Source organism: Peromyscus californicus, unplaced genomic scaffold, assembly GCF_007827085.1.
Source record: "Peromyscus californicus insignis strain IS unplaced genomic scaffold, ASM782708v3 Scaffold_1__1_contigs__length_55948999, whole genome shotgun sequence".
Classification (NCBI taxonomy): Eukaryota; Metazoa; Chordata; class Mammalia; order Rodentia; family Cricetidae; genus Peromyscus; species Peromyscus californicus.
The window spans coordinates 20,744,275-20,768,692 of record NW_026294492.1 but is presented as its reverse complement, the minus strand read 5'-3'; the positions used below and the strand labels follow the sequence as shown (position 1 = coordinate 20,768,692).

General features: G+C 51.0%; 2 protein-coding genes across 5 annotated transcripts in view; one reads left to right on the top strand and one right to left on the bottom strand.

The window, feature by feature from the left end:
• The window catches only part of Ift172 (intraflagellar transport 172), a 40,929-nt gene extending 18,167 nt beyond the window's left edge, over positions 1 to 22,762 (top strand). The window contains exons 17-48 of the mRNA XM_052746148.1: positions 1,644 to 1,780; positions 2,013 to 2,120; positions 7,150 to 7,234; positions 7,491 to 7,583; positions 8,399 to 8,476; positions 8,674 to 8,922; positions 9,122 to 9,200; positions 9,428 to 9,548; positions 9,724 to 9,868; positions 10,748 to 10,837; positions 11,359 to 11,456; positions 11,546 to 11,681; positions 11,758 to 11,874; positions 12,377 to 12,519; positions 13,763 to 13,856; positions 13,972 to 14,036; positions 14,401 to 14,581; positions 14,783 to 14,892; positions 15,009 to 15,138; positions 17,647 to 17,745; positions 17,924 to 18,033; positions 18,149 to 18,212; positions 18,405 to 18,491; positions 18,717 to 18,833; positions 19,585 to 19,695; positions 19,855 to 19,974; positions 20,716 to 20,811; positions 21,017 to 21,076; positions 21,164 to 21,262; positions 21,512 to 21,665; positions 22,135 to 22,226; positions 22,615 to 22,762. Coding sequence (XP_052602108.1) covers positions 1,644 to 1,780; positions 2,013 to 2,120; positions 7,150 to 7,234; positions 7,491 to 7,583; positions 8,399 to 8,476; positions 8,674 to 8,922; positions 9,122 to 9,200; positions 9,428 to 9,548; positions 9,724 to 9,868; positions 10,748 to 10,837; positions 11,359 to 11,456; positions 11,546 to 11,681; positions 11,758 to 11,874; positions 12,377 to 12,519; positions 13,763 to 13,856; positions 13,972 to 14,036; positions 14,401 to 14,581; positions 14,783 to 14,892; positions 15,009 to 15,138; positions 17,647 to 17,745; positions 17,924 to 18,033; positions 18,149 to 18,212; positions 18,405 to 18,491; positions 18,717 to 18,833; positions 19,585 to 19,695; positions 19,855 to 19,974; positions 20,716 to 20,811; positions 21,017 to 21,076; positions 21,164 to 21,262; positions 21,512 to 21,665; positions 22,135 to 22,226; positions 22,615 to 22,704 — 3,558 coding nt within the window. The 3' untranslated portion in view covers positions 22,705 to 22,762. The remainder of the gene's footprint in view (positions 1 to 1,643; positions 1,781 to 2,012; positions 2,121 to 7,149; positions 7,235 to 7,490; positions 7,584 to 8,398; positions 8,477 to 8,673; positions 8,923 to 9,121; positions 9,201 to 9,427; positions 9,549 to 9,723; positions 9,869 to 10,747; positions 10,838 to 11,358; positions 11,457 to 11,545; positions 11,682 to 11,757; positions 11,875 to 12,376; positions 12,520 to 13,762; positions 13,857 to 13,971; positions 14,037 to 14,400; positions 14,582 to 14,782; positions 14,893 to 15,008; positions 15,139 to 17,646; positions 17,746 to 17,923; positions 18,034 to 18,148; positions 18,213 to 18,404; positions 18,492 to 18,716; positions 18,834 to 19,584; positions 19,696 to 19,854; positions 19,975 to 20,715; positions 20,812 to 21,016; positions 21,077 to 21,163; positions 21,263 to 21,511; positions 21,666 to 22,134; positions 22,227 to 22,614) is intronic.
• On the bottom strand, positions 9,891 to 24,408 carry Krtcap3 (keratinocyte associated protein 3). 4 transcript variants are annotated; one of them, XM_052746169.1, is made up of 7 exons: positions 24,254 to 24,408; positions 23,958 to 24,142; positions 23,815 to 23,874; positions 23,497 to 23,703; positions 23,260 to 23,394; positions 23,039 to 23,151; positions 9,891 to 10,102 (listed from the first exon to the last, which is right to left on the bottom strand). In XM_052746169.1, the coding sequence occupies exons 1-6, from the start codon at positions 24,279 to 24,281 to the stop codon at positions 23,044 to 23,046; spliced, it is 723 nt and encodes a 240-aa protein (XP_052602129.1). In that variant the 5' UTR covers positions 24,282 to 24,408; the 3' UTR covers positions 9,891 to 10,102; positions 23,039 to 23,043. The 4 variants fall into 4 exon arrangements, with proteins under 4 accessions (XP_052602129.1, XP_052602127.1, XP_052602128.1 ...); XM_052746167.1 differs by lacking the exon at positions 9,891 to 10,102 and adding an exon at positions 20,744 to 20,856; XM_052746168.1 differs by lacking the exon at positions 9,891 to 10,102 and adding an exon at positions 22,840 to 22,963.
• Between the last annotated feature and the right edge of the window lie 10 nt (positions 24,409 to 24,418).

Sequence of the window (24,418 nt, the reverse complement as noted above, 5' to 3'; positions counted from 1 at the left end):
TAGTCTCTGAGCCATCTCCTGTAGCCCTTTGATTGTTTCTAAAACCCACTCTTCTTAGATGTTGTGACACTTGACTACAATTGTTCTATGTAGTATTTTTTTTTCTTGTGATGGAGTCTTGCTATGTAGCACAGACTGGCCTCAAATTCCTGGGCTCAGTCCTCCTGCCCTCGCCTTCTGAGAGACAGGGGCTGTGGGCATCAGGTTAGGGGTGTGGGGTTTGGTTTGTCTCAGTGGATGGCTAGCAATTGAACCTATGCATTAGAAGTCAGTTCTCTAGTACTGAGCGGTACCCCAGCCTTTATATATGGATTGAAATGTTATTCCGTTCAGCATATGTTGTGTTTCCTGTAATTGCAAAACACACTTATCTTCCTCAGTCTTGGGAACTTCTCAGCCACTCTCTCAGAACACGGTTGCCCTTCTCCCAGGAATTCTAACTAAGCATATGCTACATGTCTTGTTCTGTCTCGTTTGCCTTTTTAGCTTCTTCTCTGTTCCTCCTTCTTGCCCCCCTGAACATTCTGGGTAACATCTTCAGATCTCTCCCTCCGCTCATTGGTTCACTCTTCCCTCTCTGCTAACTTAAGCCACCACTGGGGTTTTTACCTCAGAGTTAAATGTGGGCTGGGAACTTGTCCGTGTTCAAGGACACAGGTTTCACTTCATAAAATTTCGATTCTTTTTCCAGTATGCCCGGCCACGCCATAGTCTTTCCTTACTTCATTTTCCATGTCATCTTTATATCTTTAAGTATGTCATATGTAATTTTATTACAGTGCATTATCTATAACTGCTATTTTTTTTTAAGATTTATTTATTGTGTATACAGTGTTCTGCCTGCACATATTCCTGCAGGCCAGAAGAGGGCGCCAGATCTCATTACAGATGGTTGTGAGCCACCATGTGGTTGCTGGGAATTGAACTCAGGACCTTTGGAAGAACTCTCTTAACCGCTGAGCCATCTCTCCAGCCCTATAACTGCTATTTTTAATATCTAAAACTTTTAGAGATCTAAAATTGCCGGGTGGTGGTGCACACGCCTTTAATCCCAGTACTCAGGAGGCAAAGGCAGGCGAATCTCTGTGAGTTCAAAGCCAGTCTGGTCTACAGAGTGAGTTCCAGGACAGCCAGGGCTACACAGAGAAACCCTGTCTCAAAAAACAAAAAACAAAACAAAAAAAAAAGTGTGTACCTAATGGTACACACTTAAAATCCCAGAGCTGGAGAGGCAGAGACAGGTAGACCCCTGGGCTCAGCCCAGCTTACTTGGTAAATCCCAGGGCCAAGCTGAGATCCTGGCTCATGAAAGAAAAGGTGGACACCTGAGCTTGTCTTCTGGCCTTCTCACGTGTTACAGGCACAATCACGTGTCTACATGCAGACACACAAGTACAGACATTACAGGTGTACACACACACACACACTGAAGAACTGGATGCCACTCTTTGTTGGTATCCCTCCAGGCATTGGAGCTGACCTCTGTTAACTTTATTGCCACAGCCCGAGAGAAACAGCGATAAGACACAAGGCCACTGTAATTCCCTGGGTGTGAACCCTGGGTTAGGTGGGGGCAGGCCGGCTCTGCAGCTGGATGGGTGGAAGCGCTGACCTGGCATTGGGCGGTGGGGGGCCCTGTGCAGGGTGATGTTGTAGGTCTGGAGCGAGGCGGAGGCAAGACAGAGGTGATGGTGACCGAAGGTGTGACCACTGTTGCCTACACCCTGGACGAGGGCCTTATTGAGTTTGGAACAGCCATCGACGACGGCAACTACAGCCGGTGAGAGGCTGCTCACAACCAGTGTGTTGGTGAGCCAGTGTGGGTCCAGGGACACCTGCAGTGATCCCCTCGATGCCATAGCTCCATGGGGCCCTGCAGTCATGGGAGGAACCTAGACAAAACAGACAAATACTTCTGGCCTTTCTCCTCCCTACTCCCGCCCCAGCTCCGGTGTTCCTCGGCTTCTCCAGACCAGACTTCACTCCTGTGCTCTGCTTCCCTCCCTCTCCAGGGCGACGGCCTTCTTGGAGACCCTGGAGATGACCCCAGAAACAGAGGCAATGTGGAAAACCTTGAGCAAACTGGCCCTGGAAGCAAGGCAGCTCCACACTGCGGAGAGGTGAGAGCCATGGGGAACTGAGATGCCGGCAACTAGGAGGCCTGTGAGTGGTCACCTCTGGGCTGCTCCTGTCCTGTGTGTAGGCACTGCTTCTCCACACACACACACACACACACACATATACCACCACCAACAGTATGAGCCCTCCCTGGTGCACTTACTCCAAACCCCCTCCCATCCTAAATTTGAGGAATCATCTTTTAAAAAATAGTTTTAAACTTTGTGTATAAAAATGTCAGTGTGTGGGTATGTGCGCAGGTGCCTGCCCAGGTCAGAAGAGAGTGTCCAGTCCCCTGGAGCTGGAGTTTCAGGCAGTTGTGAGCCACCTTGCTGGAGGTGCTGGGACTCAAACTCCAGTTTCTACAAGAGCAGTGCACACTCCTAACTGCAGAGCCATCCCTAATATGCTAGCTCCGAATGTGCCCCAATACTTTTGCTCCCTTCTTTGTAAGCTTCTCCCTTAAGAGTTTGTTTCTTATTTGCACTGTTGCTGTTTACATATTTGTTTTCTTCTGTTTTATGATGTGGAGAACCCAGCCAGGACTATATGCTTACCAGGCAAGCCCTTTGCCACGGACCAGCAATCCCAGCCCAAGAGATTTTCTTCAAGTTTTTAATTTTTTAAAATTTAGTTATTTTTAACTGGGTGTGTATTAGTCACTTTACTATTATTGTGATAAGACACCATAACCAAGGCAGCCTATAAAAGAAAGCACAAAATGGCTTACAGTTCCATGGGGTTAGAGTCTGTGATAGTTTAGGGAAAGCATAGTGGCCTGGACAGCTGAGAGTCATGTCTTGGAACCAGCAAACAGACAGCATTGGAGATGGCAGCAAGCTTTTGAAACTTCAGAGCCCACCCCTAGTGACACACCTCCTCCTTATTAGGCCACACCTCCTGATCCTTCCCAAACAGTTCCACCAACTGGGGACCAAGTATTCAAACATCAGAGCCTGTGGGGTCATTCTCACTCAAACCACCACAATGTATATGTGTGTGCGTCTGTGTGTGGGTATGTCCACATAAGTGTGGTTCCTGCAGAGGCCAGAGGCGTAGGATCTCCTGGAGCTAGAGCTCCAGGCAGTCGTGAGTCTCCTTATGTAGGTATTGGGAACTGAACTCAGGTCCTCTGCAAGAGCAGTACACACTCTTAACCACTAAGCCATCTCTCCAGCCTGCCCAGGAGTTTTTAACATGCCTTCTTTGTCTGTCCTGGGTGCAGTACAGAGGTAATAGACGGAGTTGGGACCTCAGATTCCTTGAGTTCAAACCTTGGGTCAGCTTTCCAAGTGTATAAACTTAGAGAGGTTACTCACCCTTTCCGAACCTGGGCTTTGATTTTCTCCATTAAAAAAAAAAAAAAGGGACACTGATGATAGTATTTACCACATAGTATTACAAAGAAGAGTGGTAATGGTGATGGTGGTGAAGAAGTGAGGGGATCTGTGCAGAAGGCTTATGAAAGTGCTCAGTAAACGTCAGCTGCTCCTGGGAAGCATCCTTGAGCTTTTTCATCTATACCCCCCCCTTGGCCCGATGTAGACCATCAGCAAGTCCTAAGGACTCCATCTTATCCACCTACCTACCTATGTATATATGTATGTATGTATGCTCTGTCTATCTGTCTATCTATCTAATCTATCTATCTACATATCTATCCATATATCTATCAATATATCTATCTATCTACATAGCTATCCATCTATCTATCTATATCTATATCTATCTATCTATATATATATACTTTTTACTTTTTAAAGTGTATTTATTTTATTTTTATGTATATGACTGTTTTGCTTGCATATCTATCTGGGCACCCATGTGTGCCAGGCACCCATGTAGCCAGAAGAGGGCATCAGATCCCCTGAAACTGGAGTTACAGATAGTTATGAACCACCTTGTAGGTGCTGGGAACCAAACTCTAGTCTTCTACAAGAGCAACAAATGCTCTTAACTGCTAAGCCATTGTTCCAGACCCGATTTTGTTTTTAAGCAAAGTCTTGGATAGCCCAGGCTGGCCTCAGATTTCATATGTAGCCAAGGATGACCTTGGAATTCCGATCCTCCTGCCTCTACCTCTCTGTGCTAAGATAACAGGCTTGCACTGCCTTGCCTAGTTTATACAGTGGGGGATCGAACCCAGGGCTCAGTGAGCGCTAGACAAGTGCTCTACCAGCTGAGCTCCATCCCAGCCTCGGGCTTCATCTTCAACACAAATTCCACATCTGATACCTGGTCTAGCCATCCTACCACTAGTGCAGACCACCACCATCTCCCACCCTCAGTCACGAGAAAGCCTCTTCGTTAGCCTCACTGATATTAGCCTTGTACTGCAAAATCCATTCACCACACAGCAGGGACTCAGTACCTACTTCACTTCCCCAGTGTGAGATTAAAAATATGTGCCCTGAACCTGTCCTTTTTTTTTTTCTTCAGTCACCAGCTAAGGGCTTGAGATAGCTCAGCAATTCAGAGCACGTGTTGCTCTTCCAGAGGTTCAGGATCTGATTCCCAGCACCCACATAGCAGCTTACAGTTTTCTGTCACTCCAGTTCCACGGGATCCAGTGCCCTCTTTCTGGCCTCAGGGAGCACCACACATGCGCATGGTACACAGACATACATGCAGATAAAACACCCATACACATAAAATTTATATGTGTTTTTTCGAGACAGGGTTTCTCTGTGTAGCATTGGAACCTTTCCTGGAACTCGCTCTGTAGCCCAGGCTGGCCTCGAACTCACAGAGATTCACCTGCCTCTGCCTCCCAAGTGCTGGGATTAAAGGCGTGCACCACCACCGCCCAGCAAATATTTTTTTTAAAACCATCAACTATGGGACCAGCAAGATGGCTCAGTGGTTAGAAGGTGCTGCCCAAGCCTGTTGACCAGAGTTCCATTCCCACAACTCATAGTGGAAGGAGAGAACCAACTCCTCTGTGTTATTCTATGACCTCCACGTGCACAGCATAGCACAGGCATGCCTGCATTCACACATATGCAATACATATACACAACAAATAGTAACTAAAGTAATTTTTTTTTTTTCTTTTTTTTTTTCGAGACAGGGTTTCTTTGTGTAGCTTTGCGCCTTTCCTGGAACTCGCTTTGGAGACCAGGCTGGCCTCGAACTCACAGAGATCCGCCTGGCTCTGCCTCCCGAGTGCTGGGATTAAAGGCGTGCGCCACCACCGCCCGGCCTAAAGTAATTTTTAAAACCATCCGTTAGAGGGCTGGGCTGGAGCTCGATTGACGGAGTGCTTGCCGAGCATGTGTGAGCCCTAGCTTTGGTCTCCAGCACCACATATACCAGATTATAGCACATGCCTGTAATTTCAGCATTTGGGAGGTGGAGACAGGAGGACAGAAGTTCCTTGACTATATAATGAGTTCAAGACCAGCCTGGCCTATGTGAGACCCTGTCTAGAAAACAACAAAACCCACTCACTATGTTGTAAAATTGTTTTTTGCCTAGAATTTTCCAATAGTTTACTGTTATATTCAGTATAAAAACTAGACCCCTTGCTGTGACCAGTGGCCCTGTAAGTATTTGCCCCTGCGTCTTTCTTATTCTGGTTAGCTAGTTGCCCATCAGTTTCTAGCCACACTGTACCCTTTGGCTCTGAGCATGCCCACTCATCCTTGCTGGGAGTGGGCATAGCCATTCCCTCTGCCCCATCTTGCCATGACTAACCTCTTAAAACTTTTTCTAGCCAGGCGGTGGTGGCGCACGCCTTTAATCCCAGCACTCGGGAGGCAGAGCCAGGCGGATCTCTGTGAGTTCGAGCCCAGCCTGGGCCTACAGAGTGAGATCCAGGAAAGGCACAAAGCTACACAGAGAAACCCTGTCTCAAAAAACAAAAAAAAAAAACAAAAAAAAAAAACCAAAAAAACCTTTTTCTACCAGCAGATATTAATCATACATACTAATGGATTTCCTTATGGTGTTGTAATGTATTTTTATCATATTTACCCATTACCCTCTCTTGTCCCCTCTCACTGTCTCTGATCCCCATCTTCCCAGCCAGCCCGCCTCCTACCTTTTGCTTTTAATGATTCAGTAAGTTTCTTTAGAGTTGTTTACAGGATCCTGGGTGAGGGGTTGTTTGCAGGAGCGTGGGCACCTTACCAGTGGCCACACCACTAAAGAAAGTGTCTCTCCCTCCCCCCACAACCATTCACTGCACATAGCTCCTGAGGCACCCGTGAGTGCCTCTATCCCCATAACAGGATATATTGGTCCCCACATGGCACATGTCGTGCCTGGAAGACAACATCCCACCCTTTCTTTCTTAAGTTCTTCCTACCCCCCTTCCATGATGTTCCCTGAGCCTTACATACCTTACGTACGTCCCATGTATGGCTGAGCACTCAACAGTCACTTACGCTCATCACCCTGACCAGTTATGTCCCGGCAGTTACATCTGCCCACTACACACAGAAGCTCCCCTGACCAACGCTGACCACAGACAGCACTGACCGATGGGCAAAACGTAATTATTTAAAAGGCAACCTGACGGGCACATCATGTACATTTAGCAAAAAATAACAGTGGTAGCTTCCTGACTAGGCCTGTGATTCCCCAGTCATAGACTTTGGACCAGTTTTATAGCACCAGATGTGAATTCCCTCTTGTGGGGCAGGCCTGAAATCCAATGACAGAGTTCTTGGTTACCCCCTAGCAGACTTGCCACTTTGTAGCCCTGAGCATATTTTTGCCTGGCCAGTGACTAGCTGCTTCTTGTAGTCAGGTCCCAGGCAATTTCACTGGCCTCCCCAGCCACTGATGACACTATCACCACAATCGTTTTACTTCTCATTCTCTCCTCCTTTGTCCATTTACTATTGTCTGTCTCCACAGGAATGGAAAATCCCAAGAGCAAGGCTTTCATCTTCCTTGTTCCTCATGGGCTTTCTGTGACTGCAGTGTAGGGCACACACTAGATGCCACTACATGTGTGTTGAACCAGTGACTTAATGACAGTCCTGTAGTAATGTAACTCTTGGTATTATTGCCTCTGTGCTATAGGTGCTTTTCTGCTCTGGGTCACGTGGCAAAAGCTCGATTCCTGCATGAGACCAATGAGATCGCAGATCAGGTGTCCAGGGAATATGCAAGTATCATTCTCTTGACTCATTCGGTCTCCCAAGCAGAAGTTTCTGTTAGTTTTAGTTCATGATTCCTAGTTTTCTAGCCTCTCTAGCTTCTATCCTGCCCAGCCCTTGTCCCTAAAGTGGGACCACTTTGGAATTGCCTGTGAAACCTCAGGCTGCTGAGTCCCCTTAAAGATCTTTAGCTTCTCACGTCTGTTAGCCTCCTGGCCCCCGTGTCCGCCTGCGCTGAATGACCAAACCTCCGTTTCCCTGTAGGGTGGAGAAGGAACCGACTTCTATCAGGTCCGAGCACGGCTAGCCATGCTGGAAAAGAACTACAAACTGGCAGAGATGATCTTCTTGGAACAGGTAATGGGGAGAAGAGGGACAGGATGGAAAAGAGGATCTTGGGAGGGGAGAGAAAAAGAAAGACCGTCTTCCAAAAGTTTGGAGAGAACTTTCAGGTTTGGGGCGTTCATCCCACGCCTTCTTTAGGTTCCTCCTCTGTGTTGGTCTTTATCTAGGCAAACATTCACCTTTGGTCTTTAATTTCTTCTTCCTCCCAAAATCAGTATCTTAGCTCCTCTCTACTCCAGAACCTGCCTTTGCAACATTTTATTTTATTTGTTTGTTTGTTTATAAGTCTTTGAGATTCTTATGTACAGGGTAGATCCAAGTTTTTTGTTGTTGTTTTGTTTTTTTTTTTGTTGTTGTTGTTGTTGTTTTGGTTTTTCGAGACAGGGTTTCTCAGGGTAGTTTGATGCCTGTCCTGGATCTTGCTCTGTAGATCAGGCTGGCCTTGAACTCACAGAGATCCACCTGACTCTGCCTCCCGAGTGCTGGGATTAAAGGCGTGTGCCACTGACGCCTGGCAGATCCAAGTTTTTGTGGAGCCCAAAACTTATACAGTCTGAGGAGCCTTCTTTAAGATAAATTGCCTTGGCTACCTGTGCAAACAAGGAGCCCAGAATCTTCAGCTTCTTGTAGTTTATAGTAAATCCATCACTGGAGCCAGATGCATAGCTCAGTGGTTGAGCATGGGCTTAACATGTACAAGGCACTCAGTTCAGTTTCCAGTGCACACACACAGAACATGTTTATGCCTGGCATCTTGGTCATGCTGAGCAGGACTTACTGACCCTGTGCCTTCCTGGTATCCTCTTTCTTCCATGTGGTACCCTTAGAATGCTGTTGAGGAGGCCATGGACATGTACCAGGAGCTGCACCGCTGGGACGAGTGTATTGCTGTGGCTGAGGCCAAGGTATTGTTTCTGTCTTCTCTTCACAGTTTGGTGTTACCAATTTCAGAAATCTTTCCAAGGAAGCCATGGGGTCTGGAACGGGGTTGGGGCTGGCTGATATGGTGAGGAATTAACATATTGGTGCCATGGGAGGAGCCACACTGTCACATAGGAGCAGGAGAGACGTGGCATTCCTAGCTCCCTCTGTGCACGCCCAGGGACACCCAGCCCTGGAGAAGCTGCGCAGGGATTACTATCAGTGGTTAATGGACACACAACAAGAGGAACGAGCAGGTGAACTGCAGGAGAGTCAAGGGGATGGGCTGGCAGCCATCAGCCTCTACCTCAAAGCGGGGCTGCCTGCCAAAGCTGCGCGCCTGGTGCTGACCCGTGAGGAGCTTCTGGCCAACACGGAGCTGGTAGAACACATCACCACGGCCCTCATCAAGGGGGAGCTCTACGAAAGGGTATGTGGCCTACCTTTTCTTGGCCCTTGTCTCCAGAACCTGAACCCCTCTCCCCCCCCCCCCCCCCCACCCCCCCCCCCCCCCCCCGAGGAGACTTGAGGACACATAGCTCCCCCTGACTGCCAGCATTCCTTCTGGGGGAGCCGGTTCCTGAGTCTGTGTTCAGTGGGTCTCTCACTGTAGTCTTACGTGTTGACAGGCAGGGGATCTCTTTGAGAAGATTCGAAACCCACAGCGGGCCCTTGAGTGCTACTGTAAAGGCAATGCATTCATGAAAGGTACTAGCTGCTTCTAAGCTGTCTTTTTCCACTGTACACTCCTGCCCATCCAGTACCCCAGCATCTCCTTGGGGACATCCATTCCGGTTGACTAGCTTCAATTCTTCTGCAGTCCTCCACTTCTCCCTGTTCGTCCATACTTCATCTCCCTGTCCTGTTTCCCTGGGTCCCGTCCCTGGGTCCCGTCCCTGGAATTCTGAGCCAGGTGCCTCTTGTATCCCTGGCAGCGGTTGAGCTGGCTCGACTGGCCTTCCCAGTGGAGGTTGTGAGGCTGGAGGAGGCCTGGGGGGACTACTTGGTGCAGCAGAAGCAGCTGGATGCGGCCATCAATCACTACATTGAAGCCAGGTATGGTGGCACAGGGCACAGGGATTTGGGCATGAGGTGAGAAACTGTGGTGAAGGAGGATGCCACAGCCTAAAGGGAGAGATCTCAAAATGTGGGTTAGAATGTGCTTAGGTCTCCACTCCTTTCCACCTCCTCTTTCCTTACACATATTTAATGTCCTGCCTGACTCTGCCAGGTGCTCCATTAAAGCCATTGAGGCTGCTCTGGGTGCCCGCCAGTGGAAGAAGGCAATTTATATATTAGACCTCCAGGATCGGAACACTGCGTCTAAATACTATCCTCGTGTGGCCCAGCACTACGCATCTCTGCAGGAGTATGAGGTGAGAAGTCCCTTTCTGCAGCATTGAAGCAATGCAGTGCAGGGCAGTAAGGACGCCCCTAGAACAAGATGGGGGGCAGCTCACCTGCGAATGAGGAGGCTCACTTCTCTACCGTCATCCCAGCATGACCCAGATGCTGCCTCGTTCCCCAGACAGAGTGAGCTGCAGCTCTCTTCCTGTGCCAGCTCAAGTGATTCTTCATGAGTGACTTCAACAGAGCTAGTGTAGATTGTCCTGCAGGGCGGAAATGTGAATAGACGGCTCAGTGGTCAAGGGCACTTGCTATGCCACCGTGAGAACCTACGTTCAGATACCAGCACTCACGTGGTCCCGCACATGCCTGGAGCCCCAGAGCTGTCGGGGGCGAAGACAAGAGGATTCCCTGCCTGGGGCTTGCTGGCCACCAGCCTAGCTAAACATCACACGGTCCAGCTTCAGAGAGAGACCCTGCCTCAAAGAAACAAGGCAGAGGGTGCTAGAATAACACTTTCTCCTCATTTCATGTTTATGTGTGTACCTAACACGTGCACATACACCACACACGTGCATCACACACACATGTGCACACACATGCACACACCACATGCACACATATACACACACACGCACACGCACACACACACGACTGTCTCTGCCCCGCTTTGATCTAGCCTTTTTCTTTCTTTTTTATTTATTTATCTATCTATTTTTTGAGCTGAGGACCGAACCTAGGGCCTTGCGCTTGCTAGGGCCAGCGCTCTACCACTGAGCTAACTCCCCAGCCCTGATGTAGCCTTTTCCTAGAGACACATTGTCCTTGCACCCTTCTTTTCTGCAGTATTACTACAAAGCGGTGTACCAGGCTCTCCGCTACCCCAGTTGACATCCTTTCAATTTTAGATTGCTGAGGAGCTCTACACCAAAGGAGACCGGACCAAAGATGCTATAGACATGTACACGCAGGCTGGCCGCTGGGAGCAAGCCCACAAGGTAGAGAATGAGCAGTGTCCCGTGAGGAAAGAACTCTGCGTTAGTGGCCATGTTGCCTTGCCCCTTGATCTCCGATCCCCCTCCTTTACTGGTTCCCTGAAGGCTAAGAAAGATTGCTAGAATACAGCATGGACAACTTGGATCCCGGGCAATGGGAAAAAATCAGAGGTCCCTGTCCCTTAGCCTGCAGTTCTAATGACAGCTGATGGACTTGGGAGCCAGGCCTTCAGAACTATCACTCCACAGCCCCTGGTCCCTCGATAACTGTCCTCTCCCTACATCGCAGAGCTCCGCAAAGCAAGTAGACGTGTAGTGATGCAGCGGGTGCTACATATCCCAGTCTCTCATGCCTCAGCAGAGTATAGCTCTTCACGGGCTCCTGGTGGACACGGCATGGCCTGAACTGACCAGTAGTGGCAGTAACTAAATGCCAGTGAGCGTTGGGGGAGAACTCGGAGCTCAAGAGCGGATGGGCCTCCTTGAGGCTGGCACCCGAAGCCCCCTGGGTTCCATGTTCACAGCTGGCAATGAAGTGCATGCGGCCGGAAGACGTGTCGGTGCTGTACATCACGCAGGCCCAGGAGATGGAGAAGCAGGGCAAGTACCGAGAGGCCGAAAGGTGAGGGGCGTGGAGGAGGGCGGGTCCTCCCAGAAGCAGCAGCAGCAGGGATCTAGCTGTTGGAAGCTCCAGCTGCATCCTGTCCTCAGGCTGTATGTGACGGTGGAGGAGCCCGACCTTGCCATCACCATGTTCAAGAAGCACAAGTTGTATGACGACATGATCCGCCTGGTAGGGAAGCACCACCCAGATCTGCTCAGTGACACACACCTCCACCTGGGCAAGGTGAGCCCTTCCAGCCCTGCCCAGCCCTGCCAGCCAGTCCCCATCACCCCTTCCATCCTGACGAACTCCCCTACAGGAGCTGGAGGCCGAAGGCCGGCTGCAGGAGGCCGAGTATCACTACCTTGAGGCCCAGGAATGGAAGGCCACTGTGAACATGTACCGGTCCAGTGGGCTGTGGGAGGAGGCCTACCGGGTAAGGAGTCCGTGCATCCCTCTTTCCTGTTCTCACAAGACTGGTTTTGACTAATGTCACAAAGACCCAAGTATTGTTGTCAGAAGCACAGCCACGCCTGTATATACAACACTTTACTTATAATTTTAAGGGCTTCTGACTTTCCTGAAGCCCATCCTCTGTCCCTAAACACTGTGACTGCCGGGCGGTGGTGGCGCACGCCTTTTATCCCAGCACTCGGGAGGCAGAGCCAGGTGTATCTCTGTGAGTTCGAGGCCATCCTGGTCTACAGAGCGAGATCCAGGACAGGCACCAAAACTACACAGAGAAACACTATTTCAGAATACCAAAACAATAAAAAAATAAGTTAAAAAACCCCACTAAGTTAAGAGACCCTGAAACCTGGCCCTCTTCGGTGCTGATCTGAAGCAGAATCCTGATCCTCATCGCCGCTGAGGCAGGGGGCCAGAGACAACAGGGGCAGCCCTGCAGTGGGCTAAGCTCCTGCAACTTTGCTCTACAGGTGGCCAAAGCCCACGGAGGAGCCAACGCCCACAAACACGTGGCTTATCTGTGGGCGAAGAGCCTGGGAGGAGAGGCTGCGGTCAGACTGCTCAACAAGCTGGGGCTTCTGGAGGCCGCCGTTGACCATGCTGCAGACAACTGGTGGGTCTCGGAGGAAGCCTCCTCTCCCTGACTGCAGCCCATACATAGAGAAGGAGATCTGACATGCCACTGAAAAACAGTTCCAAAAGCCGAGGCAAAAGGTGGTGCCATGTGTAATCCTGCCACTCGGGGGTGGAGGCAGAAGGATCAGAGGTTCAAGACCAGCTTCAATACATAGTGAGTTTGAGGCCAGCCTACGCTGTATGATACCATGTTTCAACAAAAATGAACAAAAAAAAGAGTGAAAAATTGGCTAGGCATAATAATGCACACTTTTAGTCCCACTACTTGGGAGACTGAGGCAAGTAGATCTCTGTGAGTTTAAGGCTGGCCTGGTCGACATAGTGAGTCTCCGGCCAGCCAAGGTTACATAGTGAAACCCTGTCGAGAGGGGAGGGAGAGAGAGAGAGAGAGAGAGGAGAGGAGAGGAGAGGGAGAGAGAGAGATCTTTGGAAGGGAGGTGTTTTATCAATGGTTCTAAAGAGAAGGGTGGGGCAGGAACAGCATGAAAAGCTAGAACTATACTAAGTAACATTTCTGGGTCATCAGAGTGTAATTCTGTTCAATTAAAAATGTCTATTCTTCTCTTTTATCTTTTCAGACAATTTCATAAACACATACAATGCACTGTAGTCATACCCTCCCCCTCACCCTGTCTTATCATCCCACCTCCCAGCTCGTCTGTCTCCCTCCTACTGGGATGTCTCTGTCTGTCTGTCTGTCTGTGACCCACTGTGTTAAATTAGGGTTGCCTGTATGAACGTGGGAGGGGGGTCATCTACCGCTGCACACACAACTGATCCGGGCAGATGTCTGCACTGTTTTGTTTTGTTTTGTTTTGTTTTGTTTTGTTTTTTCCGAGACAGGGTTTCTCTGTGTAGCTTTGCGCCTTTCCTGGAACTCACTTGGTAGCCCAGGCTGGCCTCGAACTCACAGAGATCCGCCTGCCTCTGCCTCCCGAGTGCTGGGATTAAAGGCGTGCGCCACCACCGCCCGGCTATATGTCTGCACTTTTTAACAAATGTCTCAAGCCGGGAGCAGAGTCCCAGGCTGGGACTCAGTAGTGCTCAGGAGGAGGGTGGGGGCTTCAGGAGCCTTCCTGCTGGCCTCAGCAAAGCACGGGATTGACCTGTCACTCTGTCACTTCTCTTACCTTTAAACCTGCCCTTTCTTCCCCCACGGTTGTCTCCATTTCTCTCACCTTCTGTAAGCATTACGTACAAACTATCTTCATCTATTTCAGCTCCTTTGAATTTGCCTTTGAACTCTCTCGGCTAGCCCTCAAGCACAAAACCCCGGAGATTCATCTCAGATACGCCATGTACCTGGAGGATGAGGTATGGATGTCATTTTGTTCCCCCATCCCCCTAACCACTGTGACCCTTTCAATCCTGTCTAGTTGCCTGTGCTACCAGGCTCCTCCTCACCCCGTGTGACGGTCTCTCTGTCCAGGGCAAATTTGAAGAGGCCGAAGCTGAGTTCATCCGAGCTGGAAAACCCAAAGAGGCAGTCCTCATGTGAGTGTCCTCACACCTTCTCTTTTCCTGTTGACTTCTGGGTCTGGAGATGCATGCACCACACAAGGGCGGGGGGGTCAAAAGACAACTTGCATGCGTTGGTTTTCTCCTCCTACCATGCGGGTTTCAGGATTTGAACTCAGGTCATCCGTTTTTGTGGCAAGCACCTTTACCCACTAAGCCGTCTCCCCAGCCCCGCACTGCAGACTCTTTATCCTGCCCTGGGATAGGATAAAGACACTGCCCCAGGATCTCTCACGGTCATCTTTACTTTTAAATCTTACAAGTTATACGACTGTCTGTCTCTCACTGTTGAGGCTTCGGTCCTGTGCTCAAAGTCTCCCATGTCCCCCATCTCGGGCAGGTTTGTCCACAACCAGGATTGGGAGGCAGCTCAGCGTGTGGCTGAGGCCCATGACCCTGACAGTGTTGCTGAGGTACTTGTAGGTCAGGCCCGTGGGGCCCTGGAGGAGAAGGACTTCCAGAAGGCCGAAGGGTTGCTGCTTCGGGCCCAGAGACCAGGCCTGGCTCTCAATTATTATAAGGTGAGTCACTCTATTTGGGCCACAAAGGGAGGATGGGACAGTGAGAGACCACAGGTCCACACTGACCCCTGGTGCTGAAGAAAGCGGGAGAGAGAAAGGAGGAGTCTAAGAAGTCAGGACCCAGGCCAGAGGGGCCCACGTAGCAGTAGGCAGCCTCAGAGCCCCCAACTCTGCCCTTCTGACACCTGCAAACCTGAGCAGGAGGCTGGACTCTGGAGCGACGCTCTGCGCATCTGCAAGGACTATGTGCCTGGCCAGCTAGAGGCCCTCCAGGAAGAGTATGAGCGGGAAGCCACCAAGAAGGGGGGAAGGTAAGAAGCCACGTGTCCTGGCAGGACCTGGTGGGGATGGGACACAAGGCATGCCCACACCGGCCCACACTCCCCCTCCCCAGTCCTGACCATTAAACACTCTCCTCACCCCACAGAGGTGTGGAGGGACTTGTGGAGCAAGCGCGGCAGTGGGAACAGGCTGGAGAGCACAGCCGTGCCGTGGACTGCTACCTCAAAGTTCGAGAGGCAGGCAGCAGCGGCCTCATGGAGAAGTGCTGGATGAAGGTGAGGCTGCAGACATTCCTGGTCCCGATTCCCATAGGTCCATTCCCACTCAGCGGCCTTCACAGGCATTCATCTTGACCCTCCTGTTACTTTATTTCAAGTAACAGACGTCTACCGAGTGCCTGCTGTGTATACTAGAGCCACAACATCTGAAGACCCTAAGAGACGTAAGACAGACACCCCAGTCAGCCAGAAGTTAGAGGACTTAATCCTACCAATCCGAGGAAAGACTGAGGGGTATGAAGTGGGGTTCAGAGACACCTGAGCTCTCTGTGGGCTGCAGCAGTCCAGAGTTCTCCGAGGAAGGAAGGAGGACTTGAATGGGAGCCAGAAGGGCAACTCCAGGCCCAGGGGCTTAGCTGAAGGCCGTGCCAACAGCATGGCTCCTCCTTCAGCACCTCCACCCAACAGCTCCCCCCAGCAGACTGAGCCAGCCAGTACTCTTCCTCAAGCCAAAGACAAACCATTAGTCAGAGGAACAAAACTGATATGCATGTGTATCTGCCCGAGATAAGCAACTGGCTCACACAGCTATCGAAGTGGCAAGTCCCAAGGTCTGCATGGAGACTGGCAAGCAGGAAGGCCAGGAGAGAAAGTGCTGTAGTTCCTGTCTGAAGACTGCCAGGCTGGAGACCCAGGAAGAGTCAGCATTTCAGTTCCAGAGTGAAGGCAGGAAAAAGCCAGTGTCCCAGTTCAGACAACATTTGGGCAGGGAGAGTTTTCCTTTACTCAGGGTAAAGTAAGCCTTTGGTTCAATCCAAGCTTTCAGCTGATTGGATGAATCCCATCTACATTAGGAAGGCCAATCTGCTTTACAATTTAAATGTTAATCTCATCCAAGTACAGAAACACCCAAAGTACTGTTTGAACAATGCCTACATCCTGTGTATTTCAGTTATGACACAAAACTACCCGATAAGCCAACCCCGTTTATTATCTTTGTGATTAGGCATGCATGTGTGGTTGAGATGGTGTACCCTGGGTACAGGGAAATATACAGGATTGGGACCCTGAGGAGCTGAGGGGTAACTGGCTCTCTAAATATTTTCCTGTTGATGCGCACGTTAAGATGTCCTAAGTTCTGGGGTCATTGAATAGGTCCCAGAAGGTGGAATAAAGGAAGTCAAGGGGCTGATGTTTGGTTGTGAGGTCTGAGCAGATGCTCACCAAGCACTAAGCACCTGGTACCCTTTACGCTGTTCACTAAAGTCTGTGCAGGGCTGTACCTTCAGGTTGGCCACAGGATGGCTCTCTGGATCGGGAGAAAGCATGCTTTAAGCATTGCTTAAAGGATTTGGCAGGCCAAGAGAGGGCAGGGGAAAGTCTAAACGGTAGCTAAATTGGGTCCTGTGGAAATTAAAATAAGTGTGGATGTTGGCGCCCCAGTGGAAACAGAGTTAAACAAAGCTGTCAATCATCCAGCCCAACACTGTCACTGAGACACTATACAAGCTACAAATGTGTCATTTCAGTTCTTAATACCTGTGTTTGAATAAGGTTTAAAAAGAGAATAAAGCCGGGCGGTGGTGGCGCACGCCTTTAATCCCAGCACTTGGGAGGCAGAGCCAGGCGGATCTCTGTGAGTTCGAGGCCAGCCTGGGCTACCAAGTGAGTTCCAGGAGAGGCGCAAAGCTACACAGAGAAACCCTGTCTCGAAAAACCAAAAAAAAAAAAAAAAAAAAAAAGAGAATAAAAATAGTTGGAATATACTTAACCGAACATTTAAATGTTGACATTTTGGACTGGAGAGGTGGCTCAGTGGTTAAGAGCAGTTGCTGTTCTTCCAGAGGACCCGGGTTATGTTCCCATCACCCACATGGCAGCTCACAACCATCTGGAACTCCAGTTTCAGAGAATCCAACACCCTCTTCTAGCCTCCATGGGCACCAGACACAGAAAAAAATGCAGGCAAGCCGGGCGGTGGTGGCGCACGCCTTTAATCCCAGCACTCGGGAGGCAGAGCCAGGCGGATCTCTGTGAGTTCAAGGCCAGCCTGGTCTCCAAAGCGAGTTCCAGGAAAGGCACAAAGCTACACAGAGAAACCCTGTCTCGAAAAACCAAAAAAAAAAAAAAAAAAAAAAAAATGCAGGCAAAATACCCACACACGGCATAAAAATAAGCAAAATCTTTAAAATATTGACATTTCAACGTAATAATCATTGAACTTAATATTACTGGTATTTGCCATTCTTTTTTAGTACTGTTTTCAAAATCCAGGGAACATGAGCAATCTGAGGCTCACAAATAGTCGCAGCGTTCCCTGCCATTCTCACTTGGGTTTTCTCTACCCTGTGCTAAGATCCTAGCTGTGACAAGGAAAACGCAGTGAGCTCATACGGCAAACGAAGTGTGCAGAGTGGAACACGAGATAGGTTCCCTGGTGGTCAGCCAAAAGACCCGCCGGCCAGGCTTAGCCCGGGAGGGTGGAAGCTGGAGGAGGCAAACGTAAGGCCAGGAAGCCCTAGTAGACTGTCCCCCACCATTTCCACCTTCTGTTCAACCACTCAGGCGGCCGAGCTGTCCATCAAGTTTCTGCCTCCCCAGCGCAGTCTGGAAGTAGTTCGGGCTGTAGGTCCCCAGCTGATTGGAATTGGAAAGCACAGCGCTGTGAGTAGGGTGCTGGGAGCAACAGTCTGTGTACACGGGTGGGATGGTGGCACACCCACATGGGTAGGGTGGACCCTCCGGCAGGTGCGGCGGTGTTCTGGGGAGAGGGAGTTCAGCAAGTGGGAGGCCATCCGGTCAGATGGAAAGATAGTGAAAACATCTGATTCCCACTGTGCAGGCTGCCGAACTCTATCTGAACCTGGACCTTGTCAAAGAAGCAATTGATGCTTTCATTGAGGGGGAAGAGTGGAACAAGGCCAAACGCGTGGCCAAAGAGTTAGACCCCCGGTAACTGCCAGAGTCTGTCTCTTTAGTTCCTTTTGTAAACACCAGGGAATGTTCTTAGAGGGAGGGTGTGGTGTCACAGGACCATGGAGTTAGCAATCTCTGTACATCTTCCCAGGTATGAAGACTATGTGGACCAGCACTATAAGGAATTCCTCAAGAACCAGGGCAAAGTGGATTCGGTAAGGCGTGGATTCGGTAAGGCGCTCAGTGTTAGGAGGCAGAATGCAGGGAGAAGCCAGAGGGGCTAGCTAGGTGGTTGAGCTCTTGCCTAGCATGTATAAGGCCTTGGGTTCAGTCCCCAGCACCACCAAGAGTAAAAGCCAATTTCCTGAAGAGGTACTAGAGAGCCTCCCTTTTTTATTGCTCCACAGCTGGTGGGTGTGGACGTAGTTGCCGCTTTGGACCTGTACGTGGAGCAGGGTCAGTGGGACAAGTGCATTGAAACAGCTACCAAGCAGGTATGGCTGCCCCCCCGATCCCCGAATCTACCTGCTTCTGAGCATCCCACCCTTAACCCCACCAATGCCCAATCTGCGGAGGCCCTACTGAGCACAGGGGGTGGGGGTGGGGGGTGGTCTTCCGTCCTCTGATACTGTGATCAGAGTCGCACGTGCCCTTTATCTCCTGAACAACCTATGGACTCTTGTCACTGCTGTCCATGCTGTCCCTCCACTCCCAAACAGAACTACAAGATTCTGCACAAGTATGTGGCTTTGTATGCAACTCATCTGATCCGAGAAGGTGGCTATACCCAGGCACTGGCCCTCTATGTGCAACATGGAGCCCCTGCTAACCCACAGGTACCCGCCTTCTGGGATGAAGGTTTCCCCTAAGGATTTCATTCTTCATCCTCTAAAGCGGCCATCCCTTCAGTTGTCTCCAAGAATCCTGTGCTGAAATGTAGACTCTGGAGGATTTACCCTTTGAAGAAACCCAAGCAGTTGTCCATGTCCTTAGTAAAAATACACGGACCTGTCTGTCCAAGAGGAATCCTGGACACCCTTCAAGGGTCTTTACTGACTTCCTCTAGAACTGACACTGTTCTATGGAGAATCAGAGTTTTCTAGACTATTAGCCTGTTAACGTCATGGCTGTACTCATATTTATATATTCGCCCACACTCACTGAACACTAGCTAATATGACGAGGTTTTTTTTTTTTTTTTTTTTTTTTTTTTTTTGGTTTTTCGAGACAGGGTTTCTCTGTGTAGCTTTGCGCCTTTCCTGGAACTCACTTGGTAGCCCAGGCTGGCCTCGAACTCACAGAGATCCGCCTGGCTCTGCCTCCCGAGTGCTGGGATTAAAGGCGTGTGCCACCACCGCCCGGCTATGACGAGGTTTTTTGTTGTGAATTTTGTCTGTTTTCTGAGTCAGGACCTTCTGCAGGCCAAGCCAGCCTGGAACTCACTATGGAGCCTAGGATAACCTTGAAATCCTGGTCCTCCTGCCAAAAAAAAATTTTTTTTTCTTATGCCTCTTCTTCCCCCATCAGTCTCTTAGCTCCTACACACACAGCTCCCTCACTCGGGTCTCCTTCCCCCTCAACCTCTAGAACTTCAACATCTACAAAAGGATCTTCACTGACATGGTTAGCTCTCCTGGGACCAACAATGCCGAGGCCTACCATAGCTGGGCTGACCTTCGGGATGTCCTCTTCAACCTGGTAAGCAAGGGTCAACAATGAAATAAGAAGTCCCTTCTGTCCTGGTCTCCTTAGTGGACACAGACCTTTCCCTTATCAGTGCAAATGGCCAGCAGTGACCACAACCCTCCTTGGCCCCTCTCTGACCCGAGCCTACCTGTGCCCCCCACCCTTTTCTAGTGTGAAAACCTGGTGAAGTCCAGCGAAGCAAACTCCGCCGCTCATGAGGAGTTTGAGGTGATGCTGCTGATTGCTCATTACTACGCTACACGATCTGCAGCCCAGAGCATCAAACAGCTGGTAAGATGCAACCAGAGAGATCCAGTGCAGAGCCCTCAGTCACAAGGATGCGCCCTCAGACCTAGGAGGCCAAACAGATCCGAGTTCTGGGTCTTCGAGCTTAGGCTCCTCGACTGCCACGTTTCCTTTGTGCAAAAGTCTCTTCTTTCTAAACCGTCCTTAACACTTGCAGACATGAGGTTTCTTCCTGTACTGTTCTGACCGTAGGGCTTTGTGCCCACAGTTCTACCAGTCTCATTACGTTGAAACACTCACATAAGATAGATTTTTTTTTTTTAAAGATTTATTATGTATACAGTGTTCTGCCTGAATGTTTGCCAGAAGAGGGCATCAGATCTCATTATGGATGGCTGTGAGCCACCATGTGGTTGCTGGGAATTGAACTCAGGACCTCTGGAAGAGCAGCCAGTGCCCTTAACTGCTAAGCCATCTCTCCAGCCCAGATATGATAGCTTTTATGTGCCTCCTGGAAGTACACTTTTGACTTATTTGGTTATAACTGTGCATACATTTCATGTACTTGGTCAACTCCTAGAAGTGAAAGAGCCCTCCCCATACATAACCTGAGTGGGTTATGTTATACTGACGAAAAGAACTAAGGCCAGAATAGCCTGAGATCTAGAGGGGTTCAGAACTGCTTGCTGGTTTTCCAGCTCCATGGCTGTCTTGGTCACAGGCTCACTGGTGACCAAGCTCAGTCACCGTAGGACCAGGATCGTAAACTCTGCCTTTAATCCACAGGAAACCGTAGCTGCCAGGCTTTCTGTCTCGCTCCTGCGCCACACCCAGCTATTACCTGCGGACAAGGCCTTTTACGAAGCAGGCACGGCTGCCAGGGTGAGCCGGGACGAGGGAAGGGTGGGGCCGAAGAAACGAGGAAGTCTAAAGTGGAAGATGGAGACCGCCCTGAGCAAAGCTGAGCAAAGCTGAGCAAAGCTGAGCATGGGGCTGACGTTGGGGACGGTCAGCCTCCTCCTGGAGCAGCCCCCTGACCCCCAGGAAGGATTCAACCTCAAACCCATTTGCAACTTGTCTCTTCTAGGAAGTTGGCTGGGAAAATATGGCTTTCATTTTCCTCAACCGGTTTTTGGATCTGACTGACGTAAGTAGGAAAACCGTCTAGAGATCGGGATGCTCTGCCTGTCCCCGGCTGTGCCTGTCTATCTCCTGGTTGACTGTTCTGTCACAGGCAATAGAAGAAGGGACTCTGGATGCCCTTGACCACTCAGATTTCCAGGACACAGACATTCCCTTTGAGGTGCCACTCCCGGCCAAGCAGCATGTACCGGTAAGGTGTCACCAGTGGGTTGGCACTGAGAAGGGAGGATGGCTTTGGGTTGCTAATTGTCAGTGACCTCAGCCTTCACTATTGTTCAGGGAAAGTAGAGGCAGTGACAATGTCCTTCAGATCCAAGGTGGGCTACTTATAGCTAAAGCCGATGTATGGCTAAGGCTCAGGAAGACCCGTCCTCACCACTGCCCCAAGCCCCCACCCCCACCCCCATGGGAAGCTGGTGCTACCGAGTCTCTTTCCCAGGAGGCCCAGAGGGAAGAGGTGCGAGACTGGGTGCTCACAGTCTCAATGGATCAGCGGCTGGAACAGGTTCTGCCCCGGGATGAGCGTGGGGTCTACGAGGCTTCCCTAGTAGCAGCGAGCACTGGAGTGCGAGCACTGCCCTGCCTCATTACAGGTACCGAACCCCACATCACCCCATATCCCACAGCAAGCAGAAAGGAGGGAAAAGCAGCAGCATCAAAAATGCATTTCAGCTGGGCCATGGTGGCGTAGGCCTTTGATCCCAGCACTCAGGAGGCAGAGGCAGGCAGATCTCTGTGAGTTCGAGGCCAGCCAAGAATGTTACACAGAGAAACCCTGAAAATGCACTTCAGTGACAGGACCATCCATCCATCCATCCCACTCTACTCCCAGGCCGCTGTTCACCCGTCCCATTCCCTTGCAACACCAGCACCTTTTTTTTTTTTTTTTTTAAAACTGATTTTCGAGACAGGGTTTCTCTGTGTTAACAGCCCTAGCTGTCCGGGATCTCACTCTGTATAGCCAAGGCTGGCTTCAAACTCACAGAGCGCTGCCTGCCTCCGAGTGCTGGGATTAAAGGCATGCACCACCCCACCCGGCTCCCATCTTATCTTCCACCACAGGTTACCCCATTCTGAGGAACAAAATTGAATTTAAGCGGCCAGGGAAGGCTGCTAACAAAGACAACTGGAACAAGTTTCTTATGGCCATCAAGGTTAGAGAGGGAGCCGAGAACAGTGGGGAGTGGGGTGCAGGGTGGAGGAGTGGGGTGCAGGGTGGTAGAGTGGGGTACAGGGTGGAGGAGTGGGGTGCAGGGTGGAGGGATGGGTGGAGGAGTGGGGTGCAGGGTGGAGGAGTGGGGTGCAGGGTGGAGGGGTGGGTGCAGGGTGGAGGAGTGGGGTGCAGGGTGGAGGAATGGGTAGAGTAGTGGGGTGCAGGGTGGAGGAGTGGGGTGCAGGGTGGAGGAGTGGGTGCAGGGTGGAGGAGTGGGGTGCAGGATTGTCCACAAGGCAGGCACAGAGCCTGCTCCTCATAACATGCGGGAGCTAGTGACCCCTACCTGGCTCTAAGGAGTTCCCCTCACGTTCTCCCTTTGTTCACAGACCTCCCACAGCCCAGTGTGCCAGGATGTTCTCAAATTCATCAGCCAGTGGTGTGGCGGGCTCCCCAGCACCAGCTTTTCTTTTCAGTGACTGGTGTGGCGGAGACATTTAGCTCTCTGCCCCTCATTAAAGTTCTGTAAGTAGTTGACTGCTGTATTCTTTGATCTACATCTCCCCAGCACACCTCAGCGCCCTTTACTCTGAAAGTAATGTAATCAGGCAGAAGACAAAAACAAGTTCTTTTATTACAATTATTTATATCACCCTGGAGTCAGGGCCCCTTGCGTAGTAGAAAACACCTGTGGACTGCGCCTCAGAAGAGCACCTGCCTGATAAAGGAAGAGCCGACCTGCATCAGAGAGCCATCAACACAGCAAAAAACTGGCCCCAGTCCCAAGAATGCATCCACTCCAGGGCCTCTTACCTGTCCTAAACCCAGGTTCTCTGTGAAGCCTGGAAATCCTGGTGACGATGGAGTAGCTTCACGTTTTCCTGCCTTCTACACTCAGGAGGTTCAAGCTCTGTCAGTTCCTCCAGCTGCAGCAGAGGGTGGATTCAGTGACTAGGCCTTCAATGGCACACAGCTCCTTTCTACACAACCAGGCCTTCTCCTCCTACACAACCCTTCCTGCTCCTCTTCCTTACCTGCCCCTGCAACCCTTCCTTCCTGCAGGGCCCAATTCCCCGTAGGGTGAGTGCCGCGACACAACAGTAACCAGAGAGAGCAGCCTCGGCTGCAGACATGAACAGAGAGGGGATCCAGAGAGCCAAGGCTGTATCCTAAAACCAAAAAGTAACAGAGGGCTAGGCTTGGAATGGGGCAGGAGAGCACACAGGGCATAGCTGAGGACCACCAAAGTTTGGGAACAAGATTAAGCTCACATAAATTCTGGTGGGATCAAAGGGGCAGTCGGTGTGTCCAGGCCCCTGGTCCAGAGGTATGGAAGGATCCAGCAGTCCGGGATGGCAGTCAGCAATAAGGCGGCGGCCACCATTGGCAATCGTGAGCGACACAGCAAGGAGGAGGCCCATGGAGCAGGCAGCAGACAAAAGCAGGTTCACTAGGGCCAGCGCCAGAAGGGCCCAGTGCTAGTGGGGTAGAAGACCCGGGTGAACAGCCCGGTTACGTTTCCCAGGGACTTAGACACGAGTTTCTCTATTTGAGGCAGAGCTCAGCTCAGACACCTCCACCCCTCTCACCAGTCGTGGGCGAAGAAGGTTCCTGGATGCCAAGAGGGCCACAAGTCCCACGGAAACGCTCTGCGGAAGCAACAAGCCGATGGTTCACTGTCTCTCTGCGCCCATTCCACCCGCCTACCGGTCCATCCGCCCGCCACGCTCACCAGCAGCCCCGAACCCACGGAGATGACATTGGCCGTGGTGTATTCCGGCGTGACCGCGCCACGGGGGTTGGCCACATGCCGCAGGACAGTACCATGCAGCACAGCTCCCACCAAAAGGTTCACGTGGCCCACCAGGAGCAGCGCGAGGCCCACGCGCATCAGCCGCCTGGGCCCGCGGGCGGCGTCTGAAAAGTAGGGGGAGGGGCAGGTATTAGCCGTGCAGGGCGGGGCCACGGGGCCAGCCACGGCGCGTGGGACGCCGGGGAGCTACAGGTGAGTTAAGTCGTGCAACTTACCGAAGACGCAGAGGCGGCAGCACCTCATCGTGGGCCGCTCTGCCCCCGCCACCACCCGTGCGCCCTACCTGGACCAGGCCTCGCCCGGCCGCCGACCTGGAGTCCAGCTTCCGCGCCGCCGCAAGGCAGCTCCACCTGAGCCCGCCCCGCCCCGCCGAGGCCCCG